Source organism: Sebastes umbrosus, chromosome 16 (assembly GCF_015220745.1).
Source record: "Sebastes umbrosus isolate fSebUmb1 chromosome 16, fSebUmb1.pri, whole genome shotgun sequence".
Classification (NCBI taxonomy): Eukaryota; Metazoa; Chordata; class Actinopteri; order Perciformes; family Sebastidae; genus Sebastes; species Sebastes umbrosus.
In genome coordinates this window covers 20,146,638-20,159,834 of record NC_051284.1, presented here as the reverse complement: position 1 = coordinate 20,159,834, position 13,197 = coordinate 20,146,638, and the positions used below count along the sequence as shown (strand labels likewise).

The window sequence follows — 13,197 nt, the reverse complement described above, 5'->3', positions numbered from 1 at the left end:
TATGCCAATTAAACTACCAAATATGTGGCTTCTTTGCAAGGAAAAGCTATTGTAGTAATCTTTAAACTGTGTAAACTGTGGGTTGAGTGTCTTTTAAATTGTTTTGTATCCTCCTGGTGATTTACTATATATATTTATCATCCTAATTTCATCCCCATCCTGTAGATATCTCACCACGACATATGGAAGTGGTCAAGATATTGATGAGAGAATCGTAGAAGGTAATGCAATAACAAACCAAAGATTATCAATACTTTATGTACCATATAGGGGCAGTCAGTGTGATCCTGATTCTGTTATTTCTCATTTCAAATCTCAGCTAATCCCCTTCTCGAGGCCTTTGGAAATGCAAAGACAGTCCGGAATAATAACAGCAGTCGCTTTGGGAAGTTTGTGGAAATCCACTTCAATGAGAAGGTACTTGATCATCACTGATTACAGTACAGTCTAGGTTGGTCTATAACTTCCTGAGTGTGGACCGTGGATTTTAAGACCTGATTCTTCTCTTGTGTTGCCAGAATGCAGTTGTGGGCGGATTCGTCTCCCATTACTTGCTGGAGAAGTCGAGGATTTGCATGCAAAGCAACGACGAGAGGAACTATCACATCTTCTACAGGCTGTGTGCCGGAGCCTCCGAGGACATCAAGAAGAAACTGCACCTGGACTCTCCGGACAGCTTCAGGGTCAGTGGGCTCAGACAGACACCAGGGTCTGCAGCGTACATAAGCATATTATACTTATGCCAGTCCAAAGTGAAATTAAACCGAGAAGTCTTAGATTAGATTTGGAGTAGATATTGGTTGGCAGTTCAATGGAAGCCCACTAGATGTCACAGTAGCTCATTTTTAGTGAAGTCAAGAGGTCCTCCCAAGTGAAATCAAAACCTCCTCAGTGACAAAATACTTCTCAATTGAATTCTTTTCCCTTTTGAATACAATCATCAACTCAAAGTCAGAGAGCATAAAGGTGTTTACCCCGGCCTTTGTTTTCCTCCACACGCTCGACAAAACCACGCTTAACGGAACAACAAGCAGCTCAAGCTGTTCCTTTAGATGTTTATCATCGTGTCGTTATACCAGGTCCCCGAGGTGACACCCACATCAACAGAGGCAATTACTTGATGCGATTCACTACCAGTCAGCTGTGGAGCAATATCGAAAGACGGCAAAGTGAATCTTTTAGATGATGAAAATCAATACAAATATCCCCACGAGTGAAATGCGTTTATACTGCGTCTGAATTTAATTTATCAAGATGTTGATTATGTTTGAATGTTTTTGAAGATGATTTGTCTCCGCTGCAGTACCTGAACCGAGGATGCACCAGATACTTTGCCAGTAAGGACTCTGATAAACAAATCATGCAGAACCGCAAGAGTCCTGAGGTAATGTCACGTCCTGTTCTGTCTTAATCACTCTAACCCAATACATGATTATGTTTTTGTGACATTAGCCTACTGTATGTCAAGGAGCAAAGGCAAAAAAATGTATTGCAATGCAACACTTATGTGCAATCCATCCTTTAGATAGATGTATATTATTCCCAATAACGATGAGTAAGCACCGACTGAAAGCAAATTCCAGACACATATTCAAGGAAATCAGACCGCAGATGTGAAATGATATGCAGGATCTGGTCAATAAGAATATTTCATACCAAGAAATGAGTTCAGGTCTGTGTATTTGATGAATTATGTATGACATGAAAAAGAAGCAGTGCCATGCAACGCCTGCAGGAGATGTGTAATTAATATCATGAAACAATTAGAAGAAGGAGTGTGACACGTTGCCTCTCTCAGGGACTAATTATACATGTTCATTTCACTTCTTGTTTTCGAAGATGGAAATAATATCTTCTTATGTGGCAATCAAAGTTTCAGGAAAATCGTGCGAGATAGTGTTAAACAAAGGCGGCGCTTAATGGATTTACTCATGGGTTTACTCAATTTAGCCTAGTACATTAGAAGAAATGCAAAGATTGAAACTTTTCTTTTTACCTTAGAGGCCAATCATGACCTCTATAACTCGATTGTTTTATATGTAATTAGGGGTATCGCAATATACCGGCGATAACTGTGATAATTCATTAATTCAGTATTGATATTGTGTTACACACGATAATATCGTGTAAATAATCCAGTGCCTCTTAGTTATTTTTTTTTAACAATAGCATTGTATTGATGGCAGATGTTAGGCCTTATTGATTTTTTGTTTATCAGTTCATCTGGTTGCCTTTTCACTACCAATTAGTGTAGTGTAATTGTTCTTTTTGTACATTTGTGTACAATTATGTTTACAGACTCTCTCTCCACCTCCCTACAGTCATATTTTGAGTGTAATTAATTTGCCAAAAAAGAGACGAAATGCACACTAAACAAAGTTAAAGATGAATTTGAACAATATCATTATTATTGTTATATGTATTTTTATTACTTTCTAAAGATATCGCGATAATATCGTTATCGTGAATTCTTTTGGCCACAATAATCATGTAGTGAAAATCTGATATCGTGACAGCCCTATATATTTATTGTCTATATTATCTATATTATTTTTAGACTAAAATGTCAATGAAATAAAGGGCTTTTATTATACATGTCAAGTATATATTAAATGTGAAAGAGTATTAATTAAATAAACATGCTAACTATGTGCTTACAAAATATAACAATAACAGTAGTAATTAAGCTGTGTGGTTGTAAGCACAATGTGTGTTATTAATATGTTGCTAACTAAGTCATTGTACATCTGTCTATCCTCCCACTTGTCTGTGATATATAGGACCATAAGGTGATGTTTCCTTTGTGCTCGCTGGTCTCTATCCTGTATTGTCCCTAAAGTAAACACTGAGTCTCTCAGTATTTACATGCTGTTTGTGGTTTGAAGTGCAAACAGGAAATGAGGGTGCATGCTTCCTCTTTCTCTGCATGTGTCTGCCAGGTTTGGGTGTGGTTCGAGTTTGGATGGTGCCTAGATATAAAGGATGTTTGCTTACTCAGCTTTTTTTTTTCAGCCAAACAACAGAGGGCTGCACAATTATTGTATATATTCCATAGTTTGCAGATTGTTAAAGACTGACGTTTTGTTTTTTAAAATAGGAAACACATAAATAAAGCGTGAAAAAAAGGTGTAATTAAAGTGTTTTGTTCCCCCTCAATACAAAAACTGAATAGTCTCCTATCTTACAGTATAATCAGGAGTATACATTCAGTCATAATTGTGCAGCCCTTGTTAATTATCATAAATCTTGAAGTGTCCTGTTCCAGTGACATTTCATAATGCATGCCTGTTTTTTGTGCTTTCATCATCCCTGAGATATTGCTAGATATTACATATTACATATATACATACTGTCAAGACATTTGGAGACAAAGCTACTGTAGCAGAGCAGCCTTAGTTCATAGTGCTTGCTGTGTGCTGCTGGTGGAGGCTCTTTCAACACATTCATGTCGGATATTTTGGTTTGCTAAAAGTCCATGTGAACGTGTAGCTTTTATTCAGTTCAATTTAAAATCCAGTTTACTCAATATTTATGGACAATTTAATGAACTTGCTAAAATATGGAACATAGATTTCCATTAGTGAATTGCATGTTCTTTGAGTAAATCATGATTTGAATTGAATTCTCACACATTCGTGTCTGTTTCTCTTCTGATCTTCTGACCCACTCGTGTGTTTTATAGCATCTAAAGGTCGGTGCTCTGAAGGACCCTCTTCTTGACGACCAGGGCGACTTCAACAGGATGTGCGTGGCCATGAAGAAGATCGGTCTGGATGACACCGAGAAGCTGGACCTGTTCAGGGTGGTCGCTGGCGTTCTGCATCTGGGCAACATTGACTTTGAAGAAACAGGGAGCTCCTCAGGTCAGACAGAAGCTCGAATTACAACATTTACAACATTTTTAGAATAATCTGTGAGATTCTCACTGTTTTGGTTCTGTATTGTTTTGTGAACTAGTCCTAGCTATATATTTTATTAAATAACAAAAAAATATTTCCTCTATGCCAGAGGATTTCCCTACTCTGCAGCAGGGGTTAATTAATTTTAAAATATTTTTATGAATTGAATATGCAGGAAAAATAAGAGAAAAAGAAAAGTTGGCATCTAGTTTTTTCAATAAATGCGAGTTCATACAATTCCACAGATGCGTGTCACAGATATTAGATCAATGTAAAATATTGAAGAATAAATGCTGTCCTTGGAAGTCACCTCCATTTATTCTCAAATGGTGATGAAGAGAAGCTCAGTTACCCTGGTAACCGTGATCCGCCTCTCATTCTTTCTCTCTACAATCAAAGTCTCTGTGGATTAAATTAAAGTAGACTTTGAAACTTTTCCTGGGGGCGGTTATCAGAAGTTTCTCCCTCTCTTCTCATTCTCATAATCTGTCCCTTACAACCACTGAACCTGAATACCAGCTCTGTACCAGGCTGTCGATACCACCCATTCACAGCTAAAAGATCAGACGTGTTTCTGATCATTCTTGGTTGGTACCAATAATCTCCTTGTAGCTTTGTAGCTGTGTCCCTATTGTGGGGGAGGATTCAGAACCACAGATCATAGTAGGATCTTGTGTGTTTTACTGTGTGTTTCAGGTGGTTGTGTCCTGAAGAACCAGTCGGGCCAGACTCTGGAGTACTGTGCCGATCTGCTGGGTCTGGACCAGGATGATCTGCGTGTCAGCCTCACGACCAGAGTCATGCTCACTACAGCAGGGGGCGCCAAAGGAACAGTTATCAAGTAAGAACAGCAGCACTCGTCAAAGCTCCTCAAAAGATCTGTGACTCTTTGTAACTTCTTTTGCTTTTTTTGAGAAAGGTTCCCTCAAGAAAAGTCATAGTTGATGACATCTGAACTCTCTGTGTGAAGGCAGTAAATCCATGATAGGCCTGAAAATCGATAATAATCCCAGCAATAATCCCCATTCTGAAAAGTATTAAGGTGATCTTTATTGTGCAAGACACCGATTTAACTCTTTTATTTGATGGTCTTATTATAAAGAGTATACGATAGGTCTTATTATCCCTTGTAGGTAAGTGCTCTGTGTCTCTGTCTAAATCACTCACAGTGGAAAAAAAGACACATTAACACAAATGAGGGATTTTTAGTAAACATTTTCAGCAAACTGTACTTCTACATAATCGTGTGGTGATTTCTTGCCGGTTCAGAAGAGACTGTGTTGCAGTATTATTGCCACCGCTCCTGTGTACTTTGGTGATGATGTGGTGTTTGAGTGATGGGGCCAGGTTTGATCGATTAATATTTCAGGAGGGCCAGATGCTGGCCTGGCCTGAAAGTGTTTTCTCCACATAAATAATGCAGCGTGTATCTGAGGAGGCAGGCGAGCATGGCTGCAGTACAGTAAAGGCCCGGCGTCTGGGGAGCAGGTGGAGCGGAGGGAGGCCTGGCTTTGTCATTAAGCCCCAGACAGATCCACCCTACCCCCGGGAGGTGGAGGGTTACAGAGGGGAAGGGGGGGACGGTGGATGTGATGGCAGCAGGGATGACTGAGTCTCTAACTAGAGTGTATATGAAACATTGCAGTGGATAAAAATGCATGTCAGTGAGATGAATTTTAAGGATCTCATGTGCATAATGTCATAGAAAAAGATGGAGAAAAGATGGCCTTCTCTGCTAGCCTTAGTCTTAGCATAGGTGGACTATTCCTGGATGAGGGTTTTATCTTTTTTCGTATGAGGACTGGGTGGGTGGAATATCAAAAGAAAAAGTGGGTAGTCATAGCAAAAGACAACCTTTTCATTTTAAATTCACCTTCTTCCCAGCTGGGACAGGTGAGTTGAACTCTGGTTCAGCGTGGATCTGCACTTTGACCATACCCCAATAAATAATTTAAAAATAAATTGTGTTAAAGCGCCATTAGAGAGCCTGGCAGAGTTCAAGGTTCATATTTTAGCTTTAATATCTCATCTTTGGCTCAGAAACCCCTCATTTAAAAAACGATCGCCTGGCTCGACAGTAGAGATCAAAAGGGGAACAATGCGGCAAAAAAAAAGTGTCACATCAACACTGCTGAACTTTTGCTGCCACGTGAAAATTGGGTTGATTAGGGGGGGGGGGGAATAAAAGAGAGAGGTTTTAATAAGACACCAGCTTGTCCCAGTTTTGGACGGTCTCTCACTGCCCCACTTTGTGTGTGTGTGTGTCCCTCCAGGGTGCCTCTGAAGGTGGAACAAGCAAACAATGCCCGCGACGCCCTGGCCAAGGCTGTGTACAGCCGCCTCTTCGATCACGTGGTCAAGCGAGTAAACCAGTGTTTCCCTTTTGAGACTTCCTCCAACTTCATCGGGGTGTTGGACATCGCCGGGTTTGGTAATAAAATGCAGTTAGTGTTTCGATGAAATGTGGAAGTCACAATTAAACTTAGTACAACGTGTAGATTTAGCCCAACATAACTGATAACGTAGCAGAACTGAAAATATGCAACTTCCCAGATTGACTGCACATTAGTTTGTTTAGTATTCAGTCTACTAAAGAGACACATGTCTGTGCAGCATGTTTCTTAATATAAGTACCCTAATGCATACACACACACTTTATTACCATGCTCTTGCTTGAGAATTAATTTCCCCCGACTGCATTAATTAAAACAGGCTTTGCAAAAAATTAATTGAAATATATGATTTTTCTGCTTTTTTTTTCTCTCCTCTTAGAGTATTTTGAACACAACAGCTTTGAGCAGTTCTGTATCAATTACTGCAACGAGAAGCTGCAGCAGTTCTTCAACGAGCGTATTCTCAAAGAGGTGGGTGAGCAGCGACGTGTGGATTAACGTGATTCTGGTGTGGTTTACTTTCTTTATCCTGGGAAAGCTGCCATGTCATGTCACCCACAAGCCAAACTCACTGACTCTTTCGCGAGCCAGGAGGAAGCGGCTGGCACACTAAAGATGCTCTGTCTTTCTCGTCTTTATATTTTCCATCCGTCTCTCCTGCGCTCTCTCATTAGAATGCTAATTTCTCAAGGGACATGATGAGGCGTGTTTCTCTCCTGTGATCTCTTAACGTTATTCTCTTCCAAGGTCTCCAATTAATGCGCCACAATTCTGTTTTTTAAGCCTCTTTCTCATTATCTGAATTGTCAGTTTGATGTTTTTTTTGTTTGCTTTTTGAGGTGAATGATGTTCTGAAGCCACTCAATTTTATATCAGGACGTTTTCAGAATCTGTTTTTAGTTTTGGTATTTGATGTCTGTGCAGGAGCAAGAGCTGTATCAGAGGGAAGGCCTGGGAGTGAATGAGGTGCATTATGTTGACAACCAGGACTGCATAGGTGAGTTCTGTGTCAACTTCCCTCCTACAGTAGCACCCTGTTGATCCTCAAACTTTGCAGCTTCACTACTTCCCTGTGTGCAGTCACTTCTCAAAAAGTTTGCTACTCCCCTGAAAAGTGTCACTGTTAAAAATAAAAAAAAGATATCTCAGCCTTGCACACTACAAAATAAAAGTGAAAATATATATAATGCAGAACTGATGCAAGCTGATAACATGTCTGATTTAAGCAGGTTTCAAATGACAAAAATGAAAAGTGCACCAACGCGTTCTCATCCCAACTCGTCATATAGTGACGCTTTGTCACGGCTGTCAGCGTCACATTTTTGGTCGCAGTAAACACGTGCTTAAAGGTATAAAATGTAACCGTTTTCAGTTGCTGTTTGTAAACACACCACATTCAAAGTTGGCCACACCTCCACAGCTCAATGAGCCAATAGGGAGAGCGAGAGAAGCGATGGTCGAGGGAGTTATAGAGTGAACGGAGAGAGAGAGCTCCGTCAGTGAGAACAAAGCAGCGAATCAGAGAAATAAAATGTTATTTTGTGATAGTTTCACGGCAGTTACAATCTAATACACAAATAAACATCTATAATAATACTATATTATATATAATCTATACATTATTTGTTAGGAAATTGTTCCATATTATACCTTTAATCTTATGAATTAAACAAAAAAACACTTGCTTAGGTTTAGGCAACAAAATCACTTAGTTAGGTTTAGGAAAAAAACAACATGGTTGGGCTTAAAATTACTATTTTTTTTTTACACTGCAAATATCACTTGACGTTGTGAACACGGGACACGAACAAACAGCTGAGTTTTTTGGACCCATCCACTTCCATTCCCTCTCGCCCAATGTGTTTCTTTTGCTCTTTAAACTACGTCAACACAGCACTTTCTCTGAGCGTTGCCGCGGATGGGTTTACATGTAGTTAATGGAAAGACGGTGCGTCTCATACCAGCGCTAAAGGGTGCCTTGTGCAGCGGTATCGAACGCCGACAGCTGTGACAAAAGCGTATTTGACACCCTGGGAATAAGAACGGGCAGAGTATACGTGCGTATATTGATACAGTATCTACATGTATCTGTACCTTGGGTGAGGTGAAAGCAGGACCATGGAGTGACACTCAGGGACATCATTAAGTGTGGCCTTTGAAGGCTTGTGCTGCAAAACACAAAATAGTGGCTGTCCGCTGTCGGTTTAGCCCACACACCGTACCGTACATGTGTACGGAGGTTGGCTCAAGTGTAACATCAGCTCATTTGGGCCATTCCTTGTGCTCTGGGCTGTACGTCACAGCAGCGAAAATACACCTGTCAGGAGGACAAAAATACAGACTTCTCATTATCCAAGGAGATGGCATATCCTGTGTCTGAAGGGAGCAGGCGTGATGAGTATTTGTGGGTTTACTGGCCTCTTTTGTGCGACGGAAAGCCAGCGAAATAACACCCACTTGTTTTCGCTGTGTCCGTCCTCGAGCGAATCCTCGAATTAATGGCACGAAGTAGTCAGTGTATCAAGGTGAAGCAGTTTTGATTTGTATTTCAAAGGCTGCGATTATTCAGGTGCGAGGTTAACTGACAGCCGTGAATAACATTTATGACTTGCAAATGACCGTTTGGGGTTGGCCATTAATTCACTCATCAATCTTCGGGATTTATACACAGGTGCTTGTTCATGCAAATTTTATTTTTTCAGAGGTCCTTGGCTGTTAGATTATATTCCAAACAGCACGCTGCATGAATTATTCAGACGTATGGCTAAATGAGCATCCTGATGAACATGTTTTGTGCCTTGAATATTCACATCCAGAAAACAGTAAACAGTGGAAATTTCCAACAAACGGCATATTCACAAACTGAGTGTTTATAACTTCTGTATAATAATGAGCACTGTGGTTCCCTTCCTCAATACCTTAGTAGGGATTTATGTGTTTTGTTGTTGTCCATAAAAATGTCTGTAAGCATTTTTGATGCTTGGGAAGTTTGGACATGTTAAGAAGAAGGTTTTGTCAACTCATATGTGGCATCTTAAGTATTTCATACTTGGGCCTCCCTGTACATTATAGAGCTGGACTTAAGGAGAGACATTACAGGTGAATAGGGTAAAAATTCTAACTATTAGATATCACCATGAAACTTCCCCTGTATATTACTTACATTAAGACAGTTTTATATTACAAGTTTTCTGAAATGTTATGTTTAAATATGCAAATGAGGCATTATCTTGTGAAATATGTGCTAATTTACGTACATTTCCAGAACAGAAATCTGAACATTGGATGAAGCGAGATTTAAATTTGTGTTTCATTTTGTTGACATATTAGAGTCAAATGTTTTACAGAGGGAATTTTGGATAATATCTTTGTATAATTCCATAAATCATACTGTCAACAGCCATAAAAAAAAAGAAAAACTCTGTAAAAACCTTCAGAATATAGATGGGAATGAAAGTTTGGTGTATGTAAGTATGATACATTTTTTTTAGGAGAAATCTACAGACGCATATCTCCTGAAAGAAGACATGTTACGGAAGAAAAATAGCCCAAAATCTCAAAATTGACCAGTGCATGAAAAACAATATTTTTGCCTTGGGTGTCTCGCCTTAAACATGAATCATAATAACGTTGCTGATACATAATTGTTGTTTCCAGACCTAGTGGAAGCAAAGCTGGTGGGAGTCCTGGACATCTTGGATGAAGAGAACCGCCTCCCTCAGCCCAGCGACCAACACTTTGCTCTGGCTGTTCACAACAAGCATAAAGACCACTTCAGACTGACGGTCAGACCTCTCCCTCCCTCTCTCGTCTTTTCACTGTGTTTCTTATTCTCTCTCTCTCCTTCTGTTTTCCTTTGTCTCCAGTATTCTGCTATTATTCTCTTTCTTTGTGCACAGCATTCTTTTGTGAGACCAGGCAGCGACGTATAACTGCACACTGGGTTTGTCATTGTGATCATTTTTACTATTTCTAACAGCAGTTTTCTGAATGACGCACAGTCCCAATCCCTCCCTCTCCCTCTCTCTCTCTGTCATTGTCGCTATTGTTCGTCACTCTGCCTGTGCAGCCTTGACACCAGTTCAAGTTTAAGATTACAGTTGGCTGGCTGCTGCAGCGGCCACCCTCTACTGCAGGGAGTTATTACTCTAACACTATTCTATACATTGAACACGGTGAAAGACATTAATCTTGATCTAAAGTGCTTGAATATGCTGTGAGCTAATATTTCTGCTGTATAGTTCTCACACTTTAAGGATAATTTAGCATGATTCCCCTCACTGATGAAGCTAATGGAGCTTAGAAAATGCAGTTTTTTTTCTTATCCTGAAGTTTTGGTAATGGGTTTTTGGGGTCCTTTATAATACTTGAGCCGGATAAGATGAATGTGGCATTTAAAAAATCTATCTCGTCTGCATGCAGTTATTATTTCCTCGCAAGAAAACATGTTAATAACTACACATTACCCTGCCCGCACAGAGTCTGTAAGAATATTTATTACATCATTTCTGGCTTTTTTGCTGGATATCACTGCCCTCCTCATTTCATAGTGCTGTGGATAAACAAGATTCTGCTGTGATGGATTAGAGTGAAATCAATTTATGTGTGTTTTAGCTCTGTTATTAAATATGATTTGCTTTCTTCCTCTCCCACTTAGGTTCCCAGGAAGTCGAAGTTGACCATTCACAGGAATCTGCGGGATGACGAGGGCTTCATCATCAGGCACTTTGCTGGAGCAGTCTGCTATGAAACGGTAATTCTTCACACGGATCGTATTATGTTGGGGCTGGGTGGTACTGTATTCACAAAACCCAGTATTACAATATTCTTATAACACCTCTATTTATAATGCGTCCTACATAGTTGCCAGTTACATAAGACTGTGGAATTACTAGCAGTTAAAGCTGAATGTTTAAAGCTCAATGAATGAAACATATTGGATTCAATAAGTTAATCAACTAATCGTTCCAGCTCTAATACGTTTGTTGCCCCGGTACAAACATCACAATACATCACTTACAGTTAGAAAAAGTTGCTTTGGTGATGTGTGTTGTCTGCTGCAGGGATTGAGGCAGGGATCTTCATTTGTTTTTGCTAGGGCTGTCAATCGATTCAAATATTGATCGCACATTAATCACACATTTTGTATCTGTTCAAAATGTAACTTAAAGGCAGATTTGTCAAGTATCTAACACTCTTATCAACATGGGAGTGGGCAAATATGCTTGTTTTATGCAAATGTATGTATATATTTATTATTGGAAATCAATTAACAACACAAAACAATGACAGATATTGTCCAGAAACCCTCACAGGTACTGCATTTAGCATTAAAAAATATGCTCAAATCATAACATGGCAAACTCAAGCCCAACAGGCAACAACAGCTGTCAGTGTGCTGACTTGACTATGACCTGCCCAAAACTGCATGTGATTATCATAAAGTGGGCATGTCTGTAAAGGGGAGACTTGTGGGTACCCATAGAACCCATTTTCATTCACATATCTTGAGGTCAGAGGTCAAGCTACCCCTTTGAAAATGGCCATGCCAGTTTTTCCTCACCAAAATTTTCCGCAACTTCGTAGCATTATTTAGCCTCCTTCATGACAAACTAGTATGACGTGCTTGTTAGCAATGTATTCCTTAGGTTTTCTAGTTTCATATGAAGCCAGTATCTTCACTCTTGCTTTAAAACTGAATCTGCTACAACCTCCGAAAAAACATGCCTTAAAGAAATTGGTTAAAACGATTTAACGTTAACGTGTTAATATCGTGTAAACATTGACAGCCCTAGTTCTTGCACATCTGTATAAAAGTCTGCCACAACATATAGGTATGTATTTGTGTGTGTGTCCACAGACTCGGTTTGTGGAGAAGAATAATGACGCCCTGCACATGTCCCTGGAGAGCTTAGTGTCTGAATCGAAAGACGGATTTGTTCGAGAGCTGTTTGAGAACCCAATCACCAACAAGGACTCCAAACAGAAGGCGGGAAAACTCGGCTTCATCAGCGTCGGCAACAAGTTCAAGGTCAGAGTTATTGTCAAAGTCTGTCTTTTTGGATTGTTAGACAAGTCCATGAACCTAAATACAGTTCAATAAAACCTGCTCTCTTTTAGTTTATGATAATACTTTTCAATTTCACTATCACAAATATTATTATTGTTTAATTCTAAAGATTAATCCACTGAATTTAATCACTCAGATGCTACAGTATTTTGTTTTATTGCAGATTGTAAGACATGTATATTATATTTTGAATAGCTTTTTTTATTATTTTGTCCAACTGTATAATACGTAGTTCCAATTAAAGATGAAACACATTAAAACAAATTAATTTGATATTTGATTGTCCAGGAATTTTGCAAAAATTATGTATTATGTGAAATACCCTCATTTGCTGCTTCCCGATACTGTTTTCCGAATTAAAAGTGTAAATTTTGTAAGATAGTTCACAATACTCTTCTATCTTTTAAGCTTCTTCTCAGACTTTTCTAACTCTAATCTCTAGACCTGTTCTGTAACTTTTCACCTTTCCGCTCTTCTCCCTTCATCCCTTTTCCTCCTCCCTATTCCGGGTTCCCCTCTCTTAGATTTGCTCCAGTCTCCCACCTCTTTCCTCTGAGAAAACCTTCCTTGGTGGATAAAGCTGGATAAAGTCAGCTTGAGGTATAATAGAGAGGAGTTAGAAAACGGGGGAAGCGAAAAAAAATAAGAGAAAGAAAGAACGAAACACTCAGAGCTTCTCACAAAAGTGTGTTGAGAGAGCCAGAAGAACACAACTTTCAGCTGTATGTCTTTTGTTTCAGCAGCAACCAAAATAACTTGAGGTTTCTTTATCACTAATGTAGCTTCTATGCTTTCATCACTAATGCACCAGACATGGACTCAAATACAAAGATGA

At 39.4% G+C, this 13,197-nt stretch overlaps 1 protein-coding gene across 4 annotated transcripts in view; it reads left to right on the top strand.

Moving 5' to 3' along the window:
* Positions 1-13,197, top strand: part of myo6b (myosin VIb) — a 45,405-nt gene that overhangs the window by 9,982 nt on the left and 22,226 nt on the right. For 2 of the 4 annotated variants that reach the window (XM_037747286.1, XM_037747288.1), the window contains exons 7-19: positions 166-221; positions 320-417; positions 519-683; positions 1,304-1,384; positions 2,781-2,789; positions 3,683-3,863; positions 4,596-4,740; positions 6,173-6,330; positions 6,672-6,763; positions 7,217-7,289; positions 9,950-10,077; positions 10,950-11,045; positions 12,153-12,323. In XM_037747286.1, the coding sequence (XP_037603214.1) occupies positions 166-221; positions 320-417; positions 519-683; positions 1,304-1,384; positions 2,781-2,789; positions 3,683-3,863; positions 4,596-4,740; positions 6,173-6,330; positions 6,672-6,763; positions 7,217-7,289; positions 9,950-10,077; positions 10,950-11,045; positions 12,153-12,323 (1,453 nt within the window). The remainder of the gene's footprint in view (positions 1-165; positions 222-319; positions 418-518; positions 684-1,303; positions 1,385-2,780; positions 2,790-3,682; positions 3,864-4,595; positions 4,741-6,172; positions 6,331-6,671; positions 6,764-7,216; positions 7,290-9,949; positions 10,078-10,949; positions 11,046-12,152; positions 12,324-13,197) is intronic. The other 2 variants (XM_037747287.1, XM_037747290.1) reach the window with 1 other exon arrangement.